General features: G+C 70.6%; 1 protein-coding gene across 1 annotated transcript; it reads right to left on the minus strand.

The window, feature by feature from the left end:
- Positions 1-10: 10 nt before the first annotated feature.
- Positions 11-15,130, minus strand: C25H1orf232 (chromosome 25 C1orf232 homolog). Its single transcript, XM_075908787.1, has 4 exons — positions 14,551-15,130; positions 4,692-4,778; positions 2,544-2,641; positions 11-2,072 (listed from the first exon to the last, which is right to left on the minus strand). The coding sequence occupies exons 1-4, from the start codon at positions 14,635-14,637 to the stop codon at positions 1,799-1,801; spliced, it is 546 nt and encodes a 181-aa protein (XP_075764902.1). The 5' UTR covers positions 14,638-15,130; the 3' UTR covers positions 11-1,798.
- Between the last annotated feature and the right edge of the window lie 498 nt (positions 15,131-15,628).

Here is a 15,628-nt window from a genome sequence, read left to right on the forward strand (position 1 = left end):
AGTGGCAAAGCTGCAGCTGGCCCGGCCCTCGCCAGACTCGGGGCTCCGGAGCGAGGAACGAGGACGGGGTCCAGGCCGTGCCGCACCCGCGGGTGTGAAAAAGGGGCGGAGGGCCAGGCTCACGTCTCTACTTTATACACAGCTACTGCGACAAAGATCCGCGGAAACACGGCAGGTGCCCGTCGATATTCGCAAGCCGAGCGGCAGGAAAGCGCCTCCCTCGCGCACGCTGCAAGTGCCCCGGCCTGTCACAGGGCAGCCCCCGTCGGGGTGCGATCAGGGGTCTGGGCGGCAGAGCCAGGGCCGGCAGGGAAGCCTGGCGGGGCGTGTTCCCTGCGCCTGGGTGACCCAGGCCCACTAGAGTCTGTGGTTCGGTCACTGGGGGTGTGGCACGACCGTCTAACTCCAGCCCGGCTCCAGCAGGAGGGGGAGTGCCTAGCGCCCCTCAGCCGAGCTCTGACCCAGAGGGCACTCCAGGAAGGGCCCGCTCCGTATCCAGCCCAAAGAACCTGCCCGGGAGCCCCGCTGCCATGGATACGTCTGTGGTTACGGAAGCCACCATGGCCAAGCGTTTTAACGCCCCATTAAGCTTTGCGTCCCCATTTTCAGGGTATCCCACCGCACACACCAGTAGGCGGGGGCTGCCTTTCTGAGCAGCGTGCTTTGCTTTCAGCCAAACGGGCCCTGCTGAGTTTTCAAATGAGGCGCAAAGAGACTACGGGGCATCACCCAATTCAAGCCAATAGCAGAGCGGGGCTGAAACTCTGGCATCCCAATTCCCTGCTCTAACCACTAGGCTGTGAGCATGTTGTACAACATGGGCAGGGAATGCGTAGGCCTGGTGTGACGTAGCTGGGGCTGCCTACTCTAGTGGTCCTAGGCCCACTCTGGTCGGGCGTTCACTGGTCGCTAGGCTTGGGCTGTGAGTGACCCCTACTGGCCTCTGTCTGTAAGCACGGCCCAGCGGGGTCACCCTGAGGCCCTCATGTCACCTAGACAATGGCCCAACCGGTTCTCACCCGACCAGGGAAGGGGTTGGAACAAGGGAAGGGTGTGGCTTGGGGAGGGGGGGACCTGGAGGAAGCAGACTATCCAGTGTAGGGGGTTCAGGGGCCTGTGACCCCTCCCCCCAAGGGCACGAGGCTGTTGGCCTGTCCTCTCGCGCCTGCATCCGTCCTGTGCCGGGCTGGATCTCGGAGCAGCACCAAACCCGCTCTGCGCTACTGGCTGGCGGGGTCCCCTCTGGCTGCGGACGGGGGTGCAGGGCCGGGGGGTCCCCGACGCGCCCTCACACCCGGGAGCGGCCCCAGACTCTCGCCCTGCCCCCGCACACACAGGGCGCCCGGGGAGCCACGCCCGGAAGGGTTCCCCCGCGCTCTGCTGCCCCGCAGGGAGCTCGTCCGGCCCACGCAAGGAGCCCTGCGCCGGGGACCAGCCGCGTCAGACGCTTTCCTGCTCCCCGGGGTCCCCATGAGACAAGCCCCCCCGGGCTCTGCACCGCCCGAGGTGAGGGGAGCAAGGTGCCCGGGCAGGCTAACCCTGCAGGGCCCTCCTGCTGCGCCCCGGGGCCGGCTCCCCCCTGCCCAGCCACGTGCTCAGGCCCATGGAGCTTGGAGCCGCGCTGGGGCCCCGTGGGACCAGGGAACAGACACTGAGCAGCCCAGCCCCCGGCCCGGAGGGGGGGTGCTGCAGGTGTTCTGGGGCGAGGGGGCAGCGGCCGGAAGGGTCCATCACCGGGGGTCCCCCCCTCGAGCGGGCCAGGCCTCCTGCTGGGGCCGGCGGGGACGCTTCCTCCGCGCTAGTTACTCTTGGGGGCATTTCTGCTCCGGATCTCCGCCAGCTTGCTGGCCAGGAAGCCCCACTTGAAGGCTCCCTCCTCTGGCTCCCGGAGGTCACTGGAGTAGGGGGGCTCCTCTCCCGGGGGGTCCCCGCTGAGCTGGGCCGCGGGCCCGGGCGGGGCCGTCCTCTGGTCCAGCGCGGAGGCCTGCTGCCAGCGGGCGGCGAACACGTCCCAGAGCCCAGCCGGGGTCTTCTCCGCAGCGGGCGGCTCCGCAGCCTTCGGGGCCAGGGGGCTGGAGGCGAGAGGGGGTGAAGGATCCTGGAGAGGGCTCCGGAGGCGGCGCGCTGCGGGGGAGGGAGCCGGCACCGGCGGGAAGGTTCGGGGAGGGGCCGAGTGGCAGGGAGCCCTGGTGTCCCGCAGGCCGCCGGCGAGCGCACGGGACTGTCCCCGAGTGAGAGTCCCCGACTCCGGGCTTCCCTGCCCCAGCCGCGACTGGCCGGGACTGGCGGGAAGGGTTCGGGGGGCCCCCTGCAGCCCTGTGAGCGATGAGGGGAGCAGCTGGCTGTGGGGTGCGGGGGGCAGGCTGCATGGGGGCACTGGTACGGGGCCAGTGGGGACCACAGGGACAGGGCTGCGTTTTGGCCTTAGACGAGGACGTCCCTGGCTGGCCACAGAGCCAGGCTCAGCCCCGCGCCGCCCCTCCTCCTGGCCCCAGGCCTGGGGCAGAGTCTCGCCCCACCCCGCCCGCGAGCGCCAGGCTTACTGGTCCGCGCAGGGCTCGGGGCTCAGCAGCTGGTGCTCGTCCTCCCGGCTGAAGAGAGACGACATGGTCCGCCAGCCTCTGGCGCCAGCCCCCTGCACCTGCCGAGCCGAGGGGGAGCCGCTGGTCAGTGGCGCTGCCCGGGCCCGGCCGAGCTCACCTGCGCCCCAGGAACTTATTTCCTCCGCCGCCGCCGCCTCTCCCCCTACACAACCCCCCCCATCACTCAGCATCCCCCCCCCCCGAACGAGCAGCGCGTCTCCACGCCAGCCAGGCCTCTCCCCCTACACAACCCCCCCCCGTCACTCAGCATCCCCCCCCGAACGAGCAGCGTGTCTCCCCGCCAGCCAGGCCTCTCCCCCTACACAACCCCCCCCCCGTCACTCAGCATCCCCCCCCGAACGAGCAGCGTGTCTCCACGCCAGCCAGGCCTCTCCCCCCTGCTCCGCCCGGGCACCACCACGGCCCCTTCTGCTCCGGGTCCCCTTCGAGCGACTCCCTGGCCCTTGTGCGGGGGAGGGCCCGGGGACAAGGCGCCCGCGGGGGGGGGGATGCCTTAGCCCTTCGTCCTGCTTAGCCTGGATCTAGGCTCGGCAGGGCAGGCACCGTGTGTTTGTACAGCACCTGGCGCCACGGGGCCCGGCTCCAAGGCTGGGCTGCCGGGAGCTAGAATGAGAGCACAGCCCCCCGCCTGCGTGCACCCGGCCCCACACTCACCCTGCCTGTCCCCCATCCACCCGCCCCGGGCACCGGCCTCCGCCGCAGCTAGGAGCCTGTTAGTGCGGGGGAGGCCTGGCGCCCGGTTCTGCCCGCAGGGTGGCAAAGGAGGGACGGTCTCAGCTCAGGCCAGGCTGGCTGGGCCCGGGAGGAGGAGGGAAGGTGCAGCCAGCGTGCGGCCCGTCAAGGGTTGAACCCAGCCCAGGGGGAGGGCTGGGGCTGTGGAGGCAGCCGGGGCAGGTAGCAGCCAGCGGGGGCCCAGGGGGCTGGCTAAATAAGGGCTCCTGGAGGGGAGGAAAGTCTCCGAGTCGCTCTCGCTCCAGCTGGGGAGCAGGTGGGACCCGGCTGCCAGGGAAGCTGGGGGCCTCCTGACCCAGAGCCGGGCTGGCGGGGCTGGGGGCTCTGGCCAGGTGGTTCCCAGGCTGCAGGGCCTGACGCAAGGCAGGAGGGGGCACCAGGGTGGGGAGCAGCCATGGCAGGATGCACTTTGCCCCCGGGGCAGGGGCTGGCTGGCGACCTGGCCGTGGGTCACTGAGGCTAGGGGGGCATAGGGGTTGGGGTTCCTTGAGGGGGGGCCTGGGCAGGGCAGTACCCAGAGGGGAGGGGGCCGCGGTCAGGGAGGGACATGGTCCTAGCACAGGTGGCAGAGCAGTGACAGGTGCTGCAGGCGAGGCCCCCCAGAAGGGGGCGCTCCAGGGCCGAGTGCTGCTACTTCCCGAGTGGCCAGCAGGAGGCGCCGTGGTACACGGGGCCCCGGATGCCCGTAGGCAGCTGGGCACAGGCCCCCAGCTGGGGCGCGATCCCGGCTCGCCGAGGCTCTGCAGGGAGGCAGCCCCCAGGCCGGGGCGCCAGGGCCTCCAGCAGCCAGGCTCAGTGCCCCGGGGGGCCTGGGCAACCAAGCGGCTGCAGATCGGTCTCCCTTCCTCGTACCGGCGGGCGGCTCTGCCCTGGCCCCGGGCTTCGCCGCCTGCCTTCGGGGGCCCGTGCACGGCGAGCAGGCTGGCGAGGCCAAACCAGACACGTGCATCACAGACCCTGCGGCGGGGAGCCTGCGGGTAGGCCAGAGGCTGGCGGCTCCTTTAGCAGCCTGGCGGGACCCCCCCAGCGTGTTATTGGGGCTCACTCCTGCCTTCTGCTGCTTGGCCGCTGTCGGCCGCATGGAGTTTCCGCTGTGAAACCCCAGCCGCGAGCAGCCTCGGCCCGTGCCCAGACCCCCATGCCCAGACTGCTCTCCTCCCGGCCCCCTTGCCCACAGGGGCTGAGATCACCAGCAGCCCCTCTCCCAGATCCCTGCTGCCCCGCTACCCTCCTTCAGCGGCCCCGAGGGGCGACAGGCGGGTAGAGCCCCATGTTCCACCCGCAGAGACTCCGGGCCAGCTGGGCAGGGGCGGGTCCAGGGGCCCGGGGCTGAGAGTCTCCGGTCGCAGGCCTTACCCTGCGTGCCAGCTGGGAGATGGGGTTCGACCCCTCCTCCAGCAGAGCCGGGGCGTCCGTGGTTTCCACCAGCTCGGGGTTCTCCCTCTGGAACAAACTCACCGCATCAGCCGGGGGTGGGAGCGCATGGCGAGGGGGGTGGGAGCACGTGTGGAGGGGGGGTGGGAGCGCATGGCGAGGGGGGTGGGAGCACGTGTGGACGGGGGGTGGAGCACATGGCAAGGAGGGGTGGGAGCGCGTGGTGAGGGGGTGGTGGGAGCACGTGGCGGGAGCAGACATGGGTGGGAGCGCGTGGCAGGGGGTGCTGGGAGCACGTGGTGAGGGGGGGTGGGAGCACGTGGCGGGAGCAGACAAGGGTGGGAGCGTGTGGCGGGGGGTGCTGGGAGCACGTGGGGAGGGGGGTGGGAGCACGTGGTGGGGGGTGCTGGGAGCACGTGGGGAGGGGGGTGGGAGCACGTGGCGGGAGCAGACATGGGTGGGAGCACGTGGGGAGGGGGGGTGGGAGCGCGTGGCGGGGGGTGCTGGGAGCATGTGGTGAGGGGGGGTGGAAGCACGTGGCGGGGGGTGCTGGGAGCACGTGGGGAGGGGGGTGGGAGCACGTGGCGGGAGCAGACATGGGTGGGAGCGCGTGGCGGGGGTGGCGGGAGCACGTGACGGGCGGGGGCAGCGGGAGCCTGTGACGCGGGGCGGGAGCTAAAAGCCCTGGCGCCTGGCAATGGTCCCTCGTTTCCCTGCTCAGCTCTGGCGTCGCGCCCCTCCCCGGCCGAGCTCCGCAAGGCGGCGTCCCCAGGGCCGGGGCTGCCCCAGCGCTGCCCGCGAGGTCGCAGGACTCTGCACTGGAGGGCACAAGCCCCATCTCCGCCCCCCACCCTGGGACTCTCCACAGGGCTCTGCCCTGCCTGGCGGGTTGGTGCCGGAGACGCAGCCCGGCACAAACACCGGGCGCCAGGGAGGGGCCGGTGCCCTCAGAGCCGCCAGCGGCGGCAGCAGCGGAGGGAGCAGCAGCAGGTGCCGCGGGGGCTGCGGTGGCCGGGAGTTTGGCCGGGCTCTGAACAGTGACTCCGCCATTCTGGGAATCGATGAATAAACCCAACGTGGCTTCGGAGAGGCTGGAGCTGGGCTGGGGCACAGGAACCCAGTGGGGTGGAAGTGGGGCTGGGCGGGGATCCGGGGATGAGGGTACCGGGGGTGGAGCCAGGAGCTGGGCAGGGATCCGGCGGTGCAGGGTATCGGGGGGTGGAAGTGGAGCTGGGTGGGGATCTGGGGGTGCAGGGTACTGGGGGTGGAAGTGGGGCTGGGCGGGGATCCGGGGATGAGGGTACCGGGGGTGGAGCCAGGAGCTGGGCAGGGATCCGGCGGTGCAGGGTATCGGGGGGTGGAAGTGGAGCTGGGTGGGGATCTGGGGGTGCAGGGTACTGGGGGTGGAAGTGGGGCTGTGCGGGGATCCGGGGGTGCAGGGTACCAGAGGGGAGGAGCCGGGAGCTGGGCAGGGATCCGGGGGTGCAGGGTACCAGTGGGGAGGAGCCGGGAGCTGGGCAGGGATCCGGGGGTGCAGGGTACCAGCGGGGAGGAGCCGGGAGCTGGGCAGGGATCCGGGGGTGCAGGGTACCAGTGGGGAGGAGCCGGGAGCTGAGCAGGGATCCGGGGGTGCAGGGTACCAGCGGGGAGGAGCCGGGAGCTGGGCAGGGATCCGGGGATGCAGGGTACCAGCGGGGAGGAGCCGGGAGCTGGGCAGGGATCCGGGGGTGCAGGGTACCAGCGGGGAGGAGCCGGGAGCTGGGCAGGGATCCGGGGGTGCAGGGTACCAGCGGGGTGGAGCCGGGAGCTGGGCAGGGATCCGGGGGTGCAGGGTACCAGCGGGGAGGAGCCGGGAGCTGGGCAGGGATCCGGGGGTGCAGGGTACCAGCGGGGAGGAGCCGGGAGCTGGGCAGGGATCCGGGGGTGCAGGGTACCAGCGGGGTGGAGTCGGGAGCTGGGCAGGGATCCGGGGGTGCAGGGTACCAGCGGGGAGGAGCCGGGAGCTGGGCAGGGATCCGGGGGTGCAGGGTACCAGCGGGGAGGAGCCGGGAGCTGGGCAGGGATCCGGGGGTGCAGGGTACCAGCGGGGAGGAGCCGGGAGCTGGGCAGGGATCCGGGGGTGCAGGGTACCAGCGGGGAGGAACCGGGAGCTGGGCAGGGATCCGGGGGTGCAGGGTACCAGCGGGGAGGAGCCGGGAGCTGGGCAGGGATCCGGGGGTGCAGGGTACCAGCGGGGAGGAGCCGGGAGCTGGGCAGGGATCCGGGGGTGCAGGGTACCAGCGGGGAGGAGCCGGGAGCTGGGCAGGGATCCGGGGGTGCAGGGTACCAGCGGGGAGGAGCCGGGAGCTGGGCAGGGATCCGGGGGTGCAGGGTACCAGCGGGGAGGAGCCGGGAGCTGGGCAGGGATCCGGGGGTGCAGGGTACCAGCGGGGAGGAGTCGGGAGCTGGGCGGGGATCCGGGGGTGCAGGGTACCAGCGGGGAGGAGTCGGGAGCTGGGCGGGGATCCGGGGGTGCAGGGTACCAGCGGGGAGGAGCCGGGAGCTGGGCGGGGATCCGGGGGTGCAGGGTACCAGCGGGGAGGAGCCGGGAGCTGGGCGGGGATCCGGGGGTGCAGGGTACCAGCGGGGAGGAGCCGGGAGCTGGGCGGGGATCCGGGGGTGCAGGGTGTGACGGCGCATTGGGGTCCCCCGTCTCCTGCACCCCGAAATGGCGCAAACAGACTGCACCAGCCAGTGGAATTGAGGGTGGTTTACTGCTCCTCCAGCACAGCGCAGCACAGATGTAATCTGGTCACAGGAACTGGGCTAGGATGCCTCAGGCCCCCTTGAGATGGGGGAGACTGGGCCCCTAAACTCCAGCTCCTCTCCCTAGGCTGTCTCATCCATCCCTCCGACAGCCAGCAACCAACTCACTCACTTCCAGCCCTGCCCCCCAGCCAAGGCAGCATTCCACCTTCCTTTGTTCCTCTCCATGGGGGGTGTCTGGCCACTGGTTTGCATAGTGACTCATCCTGTTTTGCTGGGTCGTGGTACCCACAGCAGCCAGTGGGGGTTCCCCCAGAGCCAGCAGCATAGAAACCAGCCAGGTACCCCCACTACGTCACAGTTCTCCCCCCTCCGAGAGCGAACTGAGCAGGGTCACTCCGCTCGTGACCTAGGGAAGTTCGGGTCCTCTGCGTGGGAACCCGCCCCGGGGACATGGGTGCTCCCCTTGACTCGGGCCGGCCGTGGCGAGGCCCCACATGAATTGGCTTCCCTCTGTCCACTCGCCGCCCCGCTCCAGGGTGACTGGCCCAGGCCTGTCCTCGGGGGTCACACCCACCCTTCCGCTGGCCTTGATCTCTGGCCGGGGTCTCTCGGGCCAGGGCCATGAGCCCAGCGAGCCTTCTCTGGACAGCCAGGGCGGCTTCCACCCCCGATGCTCCATCCAGGGAGGACTTCCCCTCCCATAACTCTCTCAGCAAGCCCAGAGGGTCTATCTGGGGTAGAGACCCCCAAGCCGCTTTCCTACTGTCTTGGGCCTTCCCGCCCCTCTGGCAGGAGTCACAGGACCGGCAGTACCGCTGCACGGCTGTAAAGATTCCCGGCCAATAGAAGTGCTGGAGCAGCCTCAGCCGGGTGCTCCGGATCCCCCGGTGGCCCCCAACGGGGACATCGTGGGCCAAATACAGCAGCTTGAGGCGATACTTTCGGGGGACGACCAGCTGCCGCTCTACCCTCCATGCCCTCGCCTTCCTGGGGAGGAGCCACTCACGGAACAGGAGCCCACGCTCCCGCAGGAATCTCTCCTGGCCACCTCTCCCCCGGGGCTGAGCTGCACGGAGGCCAGCCTGGTCCCTCAGCCTCTGCAAGGAGGGGTCTGCCTGCACCTCAGCCTGGAATTCAGCTGCTGAGGCAGGGATCGGGACCTGTCCCCCACCTCTGCCTAGGTCCGGAGTCCCAGCCTGGCTGGACCCCGTGTCCACTGGGATGGGACCCTGAGGACGCTGCCAGGAGTCCTTCCCTGGACCCACGTTGTCAGCCCCCCGCTGGCTCTGGCTCCGGGTAGTGACTAGAGCCCGCTGGGATTCATGGGGCCACTCCTCTAGGTCGTTCCCCATCAGCACCTCGGTGGGCAAGTGCGGGTGCACCCCCACTTCCTTGAGGCCTTCCTTCGCCCCCCATTTCAGATGCACCCTGGCTACAGGCACCTTAAACGGGGACCCGTCTATGCCCTTCAGGGTCAGCTGCGCGTGGGGTAGTATCCGCTCCTGGGCCACTATGTCAGATCGGGCCAGAGTCACCTCCGCCCCCGTGTCCCAGAAGCCCGTCACCTTCCTACCATCCACCTCCAGGGGTATGAGGCACTCGCTCCGCAGGGGCCGTCCTGCCCCCACCCGGTACACGGAGGAATCCGCCTCCTGAGAATCAGACCTCCCAGGGGAGGTGCACTGAGCATCCTTCCCCTCTCTCTGAGCTGAGGTTTGCCTGCCAGCCCCTGCCTCTGGGGCAGCCTGCCCTTCCTCCCGCCCCAGCCAGTTAACCCTGGAAAGTCCCCGGTCCTGGGACCTGGTGCACTGAGCCCTCTTGTGGCCTTTTTGCCCACAGCGCTGGCAAGTTAGGCTTTGGGCTGTCTCTGTCCAGGCCCTGGCTGGTTCTCTGGGGCGCAGACGACCTGTTCCTTGGTCTCGCCCCGTAGTTGACTCCCTCCGTCGCTCAGCCGAGATCCGGTCTCTGCGCGGTTCCCTTTCTCTCCGGGACTCCCGTTCACACCCGGACCGGCTCTCCGTGAACTCATCCGCCAGTCTCCCGGCCTCCTGGGGGTTCTCTGGTCTCCGGTCCTTGAGCCACAGCCTCAGTTTGGGTGGGCACGCTTCATAGAACTGCTCCATCATGACCAGCTTGAGCAGCTCCTCTGCGGTCTGGGCTCCAACTCCAGACACCCACTTGCGGCAGTATTGCGCCAGGCGGGAGGCCAGGTCCACATAGGTCTCCCGTGGCCCTTTCTGTACCCCCCGGAACTTCTTCCTGTATATCTCGGGGGTCAGCCCGAACTTGTGCAGCAGGGCCTCCTTGACTCGGTTGTAATCCCCTGGCTGTAGGTCCTCCAGCTGACTGAGCACTCCGGCCGCCTCCTGGCTCAGTGCGGGGATGAGCTCCTGCAGCCAGTCAGCTGGGGGAACCCGTTGCAGTCCACAGGCCCTCTCAAAGGAGCTGAGGAACCCGTCTATGTCACCCATGTCCTTCAATTGGGCCACCACGAGCCTCTCCAAGTGGCTGGCAGCCCTGGGACCTTGGGGCCCATCCGCACTTGGCGCAGCCGGTGCCCCGCCGGTTCTCCGCTCTGCCATGGCCAGCTCATGCTGTCGCTGCCTCTCTCGGTCCTGGCGCTCCTTCTCTCGATCCTGGCGGTCCTTCTCTCGGTCTTGGCGCTCCTTCTCTCGGTCCTGTACTTCCAATTCCTTCATCCGCAGCTGGATCTCCAGCTGCCGCAGCTCCGCTGGGCTGGCCCCTGCCCTAGATGGGCTACGGCTTGCAGGCCTCCCGGGAGACGCTGTCTCATCTCTCCGTTGGGTTCCAGCGCTCCTCCCCCTCTCTGAGCCTGACACACTCTCAGGGGGGGTCTGGCTGCTTCCCCTGGGGACAAGATCCTGGCCCTGTGGCTGGTCATTCTCTTCCAGCTGGGTAATCAGCTGGGCCTTGGCTGCTTTCCGCACAGGCAAGCCCCTCTCTCTGCACAGCCCCACCAGCTCTGCCTTCAAGAGTCGGGCGTAGGCCATCTGCCCGCTGGGCCCCTCGGTGCAGACTCACCAGTCTAGTGCTGCAGCGCCCCACGATTCCCAGGAACCGCTTCGCTCTGTCTCCAGCATGCCTGGCTCCAGGGCTCTTGCTTCTACTGCGCCTTGTCGCTTGCCGCTGGAAGCTCCATCCACGGGGTGCAGTGCATCCCACTCCTGGCACCAGTGTGACGGCGCGTTGGGGTCCCCCGTCTCCTGCACCCCGAAATGGCGCAAACAGACTGCACCAGCCAGTGGAATTGAGGGTGGTTTACTGCTCCTCCAGCACAGCGCAGCACAGATGTAATCTGGTCACAGGAACTGGGCTAGGATGCCTCAGGCCCCCTTGAGATGGGGGAGACTGGGCCCCTAAACTCCAGCTCCTCTCCCTAGGCTGTCTCATCCATCCCTCCGACAGCCAGCAACCAACTCACTCACTTCCAGCCCTGCCCCCCAGCCAAGGCAGCATTCCACCTTCCTTTGTTCCTCTCCATGGGGGGTGTCTGGCCACTGGTTTGCATAGTGACTCATCCTGTTTTGCTGGGTCGTGGTACCCACAGCAGCCAGTGGGGGTTCCCCCAGAGCCAGCAGCATAGAAACCAGCCAGGTACCCCCACTACGTCACACAGGGTACCAGCGGGGAGGAGCCGGGAGCTGGGCGGGGATCCGGGGGGGCAGGGTACCAGCGGGGAGGAGCCGGGAGCTGGGCGGGGATCCGGGGGTGCAGGGTACCAGCGGGGAGGAGCCGGGAGCTGGGCGGGGATCCGGGGGTGCAGGGTACCAGCGGGGTGGAGCCGAGAGCTGGGCGGGGATCCGGGGGTGCAGGGTACCAGCGGGGAGGAGCCGGGAGCTGGGCGGGGATCCGGGGGTGCAGGGTACCAGCGGGGAGGAGCCGGGAGCTGGGCGGGGATCCGGGGGTGCAGGGTACCAGCGGGGAGGAGCCGGGAGCTGGGCAGGGATCCGGGGATGCAGGGTACCAGCGGGGAGGAGCCGGGAGCTGGGCAGGGATCCGGGGGTGCAGGGTACCAGCGGGGAGGAGCCGGGAGCTGGGCAGGGATCCGGGGGTGCAGGGTACCAGAGGGGAGGAGCCGGGAGCTGGGCGGGGATCCGGGGGTGCAGGGTACCAGCGGGGAGGAGCCGGGAGCTGGGCGGGGATCCGGGGGTGCAGGGTACCAGCGGGGAGGAGCCGGGAGCTGGGCGGGGATCCGGGGGTGCAGGGTACCAGCGGGGAGGAGCCGGGAGCTGGGCGGGGATCCGGGGGTGCAGGGTACCAGCGGGGAGGAGCCGGGAGCTGGGCGGGGATCCGGGGGTGCAGGGTACCAGCGGGGAGGAGCCGGGAGCTGGGCAGGGATCCGGGGGTGCAGGGTACCAGCGGGGAGGAGCCGGGAGCTGGGCAGGGATCCGGGGATGCAGGGTACCAGCGGGGAGGAGCCGGGAGCTGGGCAGGGATCCGGGGGGGCAGGGTACCAGCGGGAAGGAGCCGGGAGCTGAGCAGGGATCCGGGGGTGCAGGGTACCAGCGGGGAGGAGCCGGGAGCTGGGCAGGGATCCGGGGGGGCAGGGTACCAGCGGGGAGGAGCCGGGAGCTGGGCAGGGATCCGGGGGGGCAGGGTACCAGCGGGGAGGAGCCGGGAGCTGGGCAGGGATCCGGGGGGGCAGGGTACCAGCGGGGAGGAGCCGGGAGCTGGGCAGGGATCCGGGGGGGCAGGGTACCAGCGGGGAGGAGCCGGGAGCTGGGCAGGGATCCGGGGGGGCAGGGTACCAGCGGGGAGGAGCCGGGAGCTGGGCAGGGATCCGGGGGGGCAGGGTACCAGCGGGGAGGAGCCGGGAGCTGGGCAGGGATCCGGGGGGGCAGGGTACCAGCGGGGAGGAGCCGGGAGCTGGGCAGGGATCCGGGGGGGCAGGGTACCAGAGGGGAGGAGCCGGGAGCTGGGCAGGGATCCGGGGGGGCAGGGTACCAGCGGGGAGGAGCCGGGAGCTGGGCAGGGATCCGGGGGTGCAGGGTACCAGCGGGGAGGAGCCGGGAGCTGGGCAGGGATCCGGGGGTGCAGGGTACCAGCGGGGAGGAGCCGGGAGCTGGGCAGGGATCCGGGGGTGCAGGGTACCAGCGGGGAGGAGCCGGGAGCTGGGCAGGGATCCGGGGGTGCAGGGTACCAGCGGGGAGGAGTCGGGAGCTGGGCAGGGATCCGGGGGTGCAGGGTACCAGCGGGGAGGAGCCGGGAGCTGGGCAGGGATCCGGGGGTGCAGGGTACCAGCGGGGAGGAGCCGGGAGCTGGGCAGGGATCCGGGGGTGCAGAGTACCAGCAGGGAGGAGCCGGGAGCTGGGCAGGGATCCGGGGATGCAGGGTACCAGCGGGGAGGAGCCGGGAGCTGGGCAGGGATCCGGGGGTGCAGGGTACCAGCGGGGTGGAGCCGGGAGCTGGGCAGGGATCCGGGGGTGCAGGGTACCAGCGGGGGGAGCCGGGAGCTGGGCGGGGATCCGGGGGTGCAGGGTACCAGCGGGGAGGAGCCGGGAGCTGGGCAGGGATCCGGGGGTGCAGGGTACCAGCGGGGAGGAGCCGGGAGCTGGGCAGGGATCCGGGGGTGCAGGGTACCAGCGGGAGGAGCCGGGAGCTGGGCAGGGATCCGGGGGTGCAGGGTACCAGCGGGGGGAGCCGGGAGCTGGGCGGGGATCCGGGGGTGCAGGGTACCAGCGGGGAGGAGCCGGGAGCTGGGCGGGGATCCGGGGGTGCAGGGTACCAGCGGGGAGGAGCCGGGAGCTGGGCAGGGATCCGGGGATGCAGGGTACCAGCGGGGAGGAGCCGGGAGCTGGGCAGGGATCCGGGGGTGCAGGGTACCAGCGGAGAGGAGCCGGGAGCTGGGCAGGGATCCGGGGGTGCAGGGTACCAGCGGGGAGGAGCCGGGAGCTGGGCAGGGATCCGGGGGTGCAGGGTACCAGCGGGGTGGAGCCGGGAGCTGGGCAGGGATCCGGGGGTGCAGGGTACCAGCGGGGAGGAGCCGGGAGCTGGGCAGGGATCCGGGGGTGCAGGGTACCAGCGGGGAGGAGCCGGGAGCTGGGCGGGGATCCGGGGGTGCAGGGTACCAGCGGGGAGGAGCCGGGAGCTGGGCGGGGATCCGGGGGTGCAGGGTACCAGCGGGGAGGAGCCGGGAGCTGGGCGGGGATCCGGGGGTGCAGGGTACCAGCGGGAAGGAGCCGGGAGCTGAGCGGGGATCCGGGGGTGCAGGGTACCAGCGGGGAGGAGCCGGGAGCTGGGCAGGGATCCGGGGGTGCAGGGTACCAGCGGGGAGGAGCCGGGAGCTGGGCAGGGATCCGGGGGTGCAGGGTACCAGCGGGGAGGAGCCGGGAGCTGAGCAGGGATCCGGGGGTGCAGGGTACCAGCGGGGAGGAGCCGGGAGCTGGGCAGGGATCCGGGGGTGCAGGGTACCAGCGGGGAGGAGCCGGGAGCTGGGCAGGGATCCGGGGGTGCAGGGTACCAGCGGGGAGGAGCCGGGAGCTGGGCAGGGATCCGGGGGTGCAGGGTACCAGCGGGGAGGAGCCGGGAGCTGGGCGGGGATCCGGGGGGGCAGGGTACCAGCGGGGAGGAGCCGGGAGCTGGGCAGGGATCCGGGGGTGCAGGGTACCAGCGGGGAGGAGCCGGGAGCTGGGCAGGGATCCGGGGGTGCAGGGTACCAGCGGGGAGGAGCCGGGAGCTGGGCAGGGATCCGGGGATGCAGGGTACCAGCGGGGAGGAGCCGGGAGCTGGGCAGGGATCCGGGGGGGCAGGGTACCAGCGGGAAGGAGCCGGGAGCTGAGCAGGGATCCGGGGGTGCAGGGTACCAGCGGGGAGGAGCCGGGAGCTGGGCAGGGATCCGGGGGTGCAGGGTACCAGCGGGGAGGAGCCGGGAGCTGGGCAGGGATCCGGGGGTGCAGGGTACCAGCGGGGAGGAGCCGGGAGCTGGGCAGGGATCCGGGGGTGCAGGGTACCAGTGGGGAGGAGCCGGGAGCTGGGCAGGGATCCGGGGGTGCAGGGAAGAACTGCCGGGGACCCCCCGTGCCTGCCCCGTAGCCAGTGACAGAGGAAGGGGCCCCTGCTCGGGCCCGCCTACCTCCTCTTGTAACTGCTCCTCCTGCCCCTCCGCGCCCAGACTCTGCAGCACTTTGGCCTTGTAGCCCTTCCAGAGTCCCTGCGTCATGGTGGTGGCGGGAGGCTGGTCCCGCAGCCCAGGGGCAGCTCGGTTCCTGCAGCCGCTGGCTCAGCCCCTGTGCCCCGCGCCGGGGCGGGGGGCCATTCCACGGCACAGCCGCTGCGCCCAGGGCTCTGCCGGCTGTGGGCTGGGCGGGAGGCTGGAAGGGGCCAACCGGCCCCCGGCCCAGGTGAGAGCTGCCCGGGATCTGGTGTCTTCATTAAAATTGCAGCGGCCTCCGGTGACAGGCAGCTCAGGCTACAAAGGGGAACCTGATCCGGGACAGGCCCGAATGGCAGCGGGCTCCGGGCCGGTGGGCCTGAGAAAGGGGCTGCCCCCTGCTCTGCCCCAGGAAAGGCCCCCAGCCCCTCTGACTTGTTCCCTCCTGGGCCCCAGCGACCTTCTCCATCCCTCTGCCAGAGGCCAGCTGGGCCCTTTGGAGCAAGGCTCTGTCCCTCGCCCGCTCTCTGCCCCCGCCCGTCCAGCCTCCGGCCCCCAAGGGTCGGTGCCTGCTCAGCCCCCTCCTCCCGGCGTGGCTCCTCCCAGCGTGGCCGAGCTCTAGCGTTACACCCCATTGTTCGGGGCTGGTAACCGATCCCTCCAAGCGGGACACAGTCTCTCAGCAACCCGCTGAAAATAGCATCCGGCCGCTAAATTATTGCTTAGGAGCCGCCAGCTCTGCACGCCCATCCCCTCGCGCCCAGAGTCGAGTTTCCACCCCGCGACCGAGCTGCCTGGCGCTGGGGCTCTGCACCAGCAAACGGGAGCGGAGATCGCGCCGCGAGGGCGGAGGAGAGTGCGAGGGGCGTGGGCTGTTTGCCGGCCGCGCCTGGGCCAAGGGACACCTGGGGTCAGGAGGCCACTGGCGTTCCAGCGTGGAGAGCCCCTGATGGCCAGTATGGGGGTGTCTCGTGTCCTGCTGCCCTGTGTGAGCCGCGCCGTGCTCACGACGGAGGCTGGTCTGCTTGTGCAATGCAGCTCCGGGCACTAGTGATTCCTA

The sequence above is a fragment of the Pelodiscus sinensis genome, chromosome 25 (assembly GCF_049634645.1).
Source record: "Pelodiscus sinensis isolate JC-2024 chromosome 25, ASM4963464v1, whole genome shotgun sequence".
In the NCBI taxonomy this organism is placed as follows: domain Eukaryota; kingdom Metazoa; phylum Chordata; order Testudines; family Trionychidae; genus Pelodiscus; species Pelodiscus sinensis.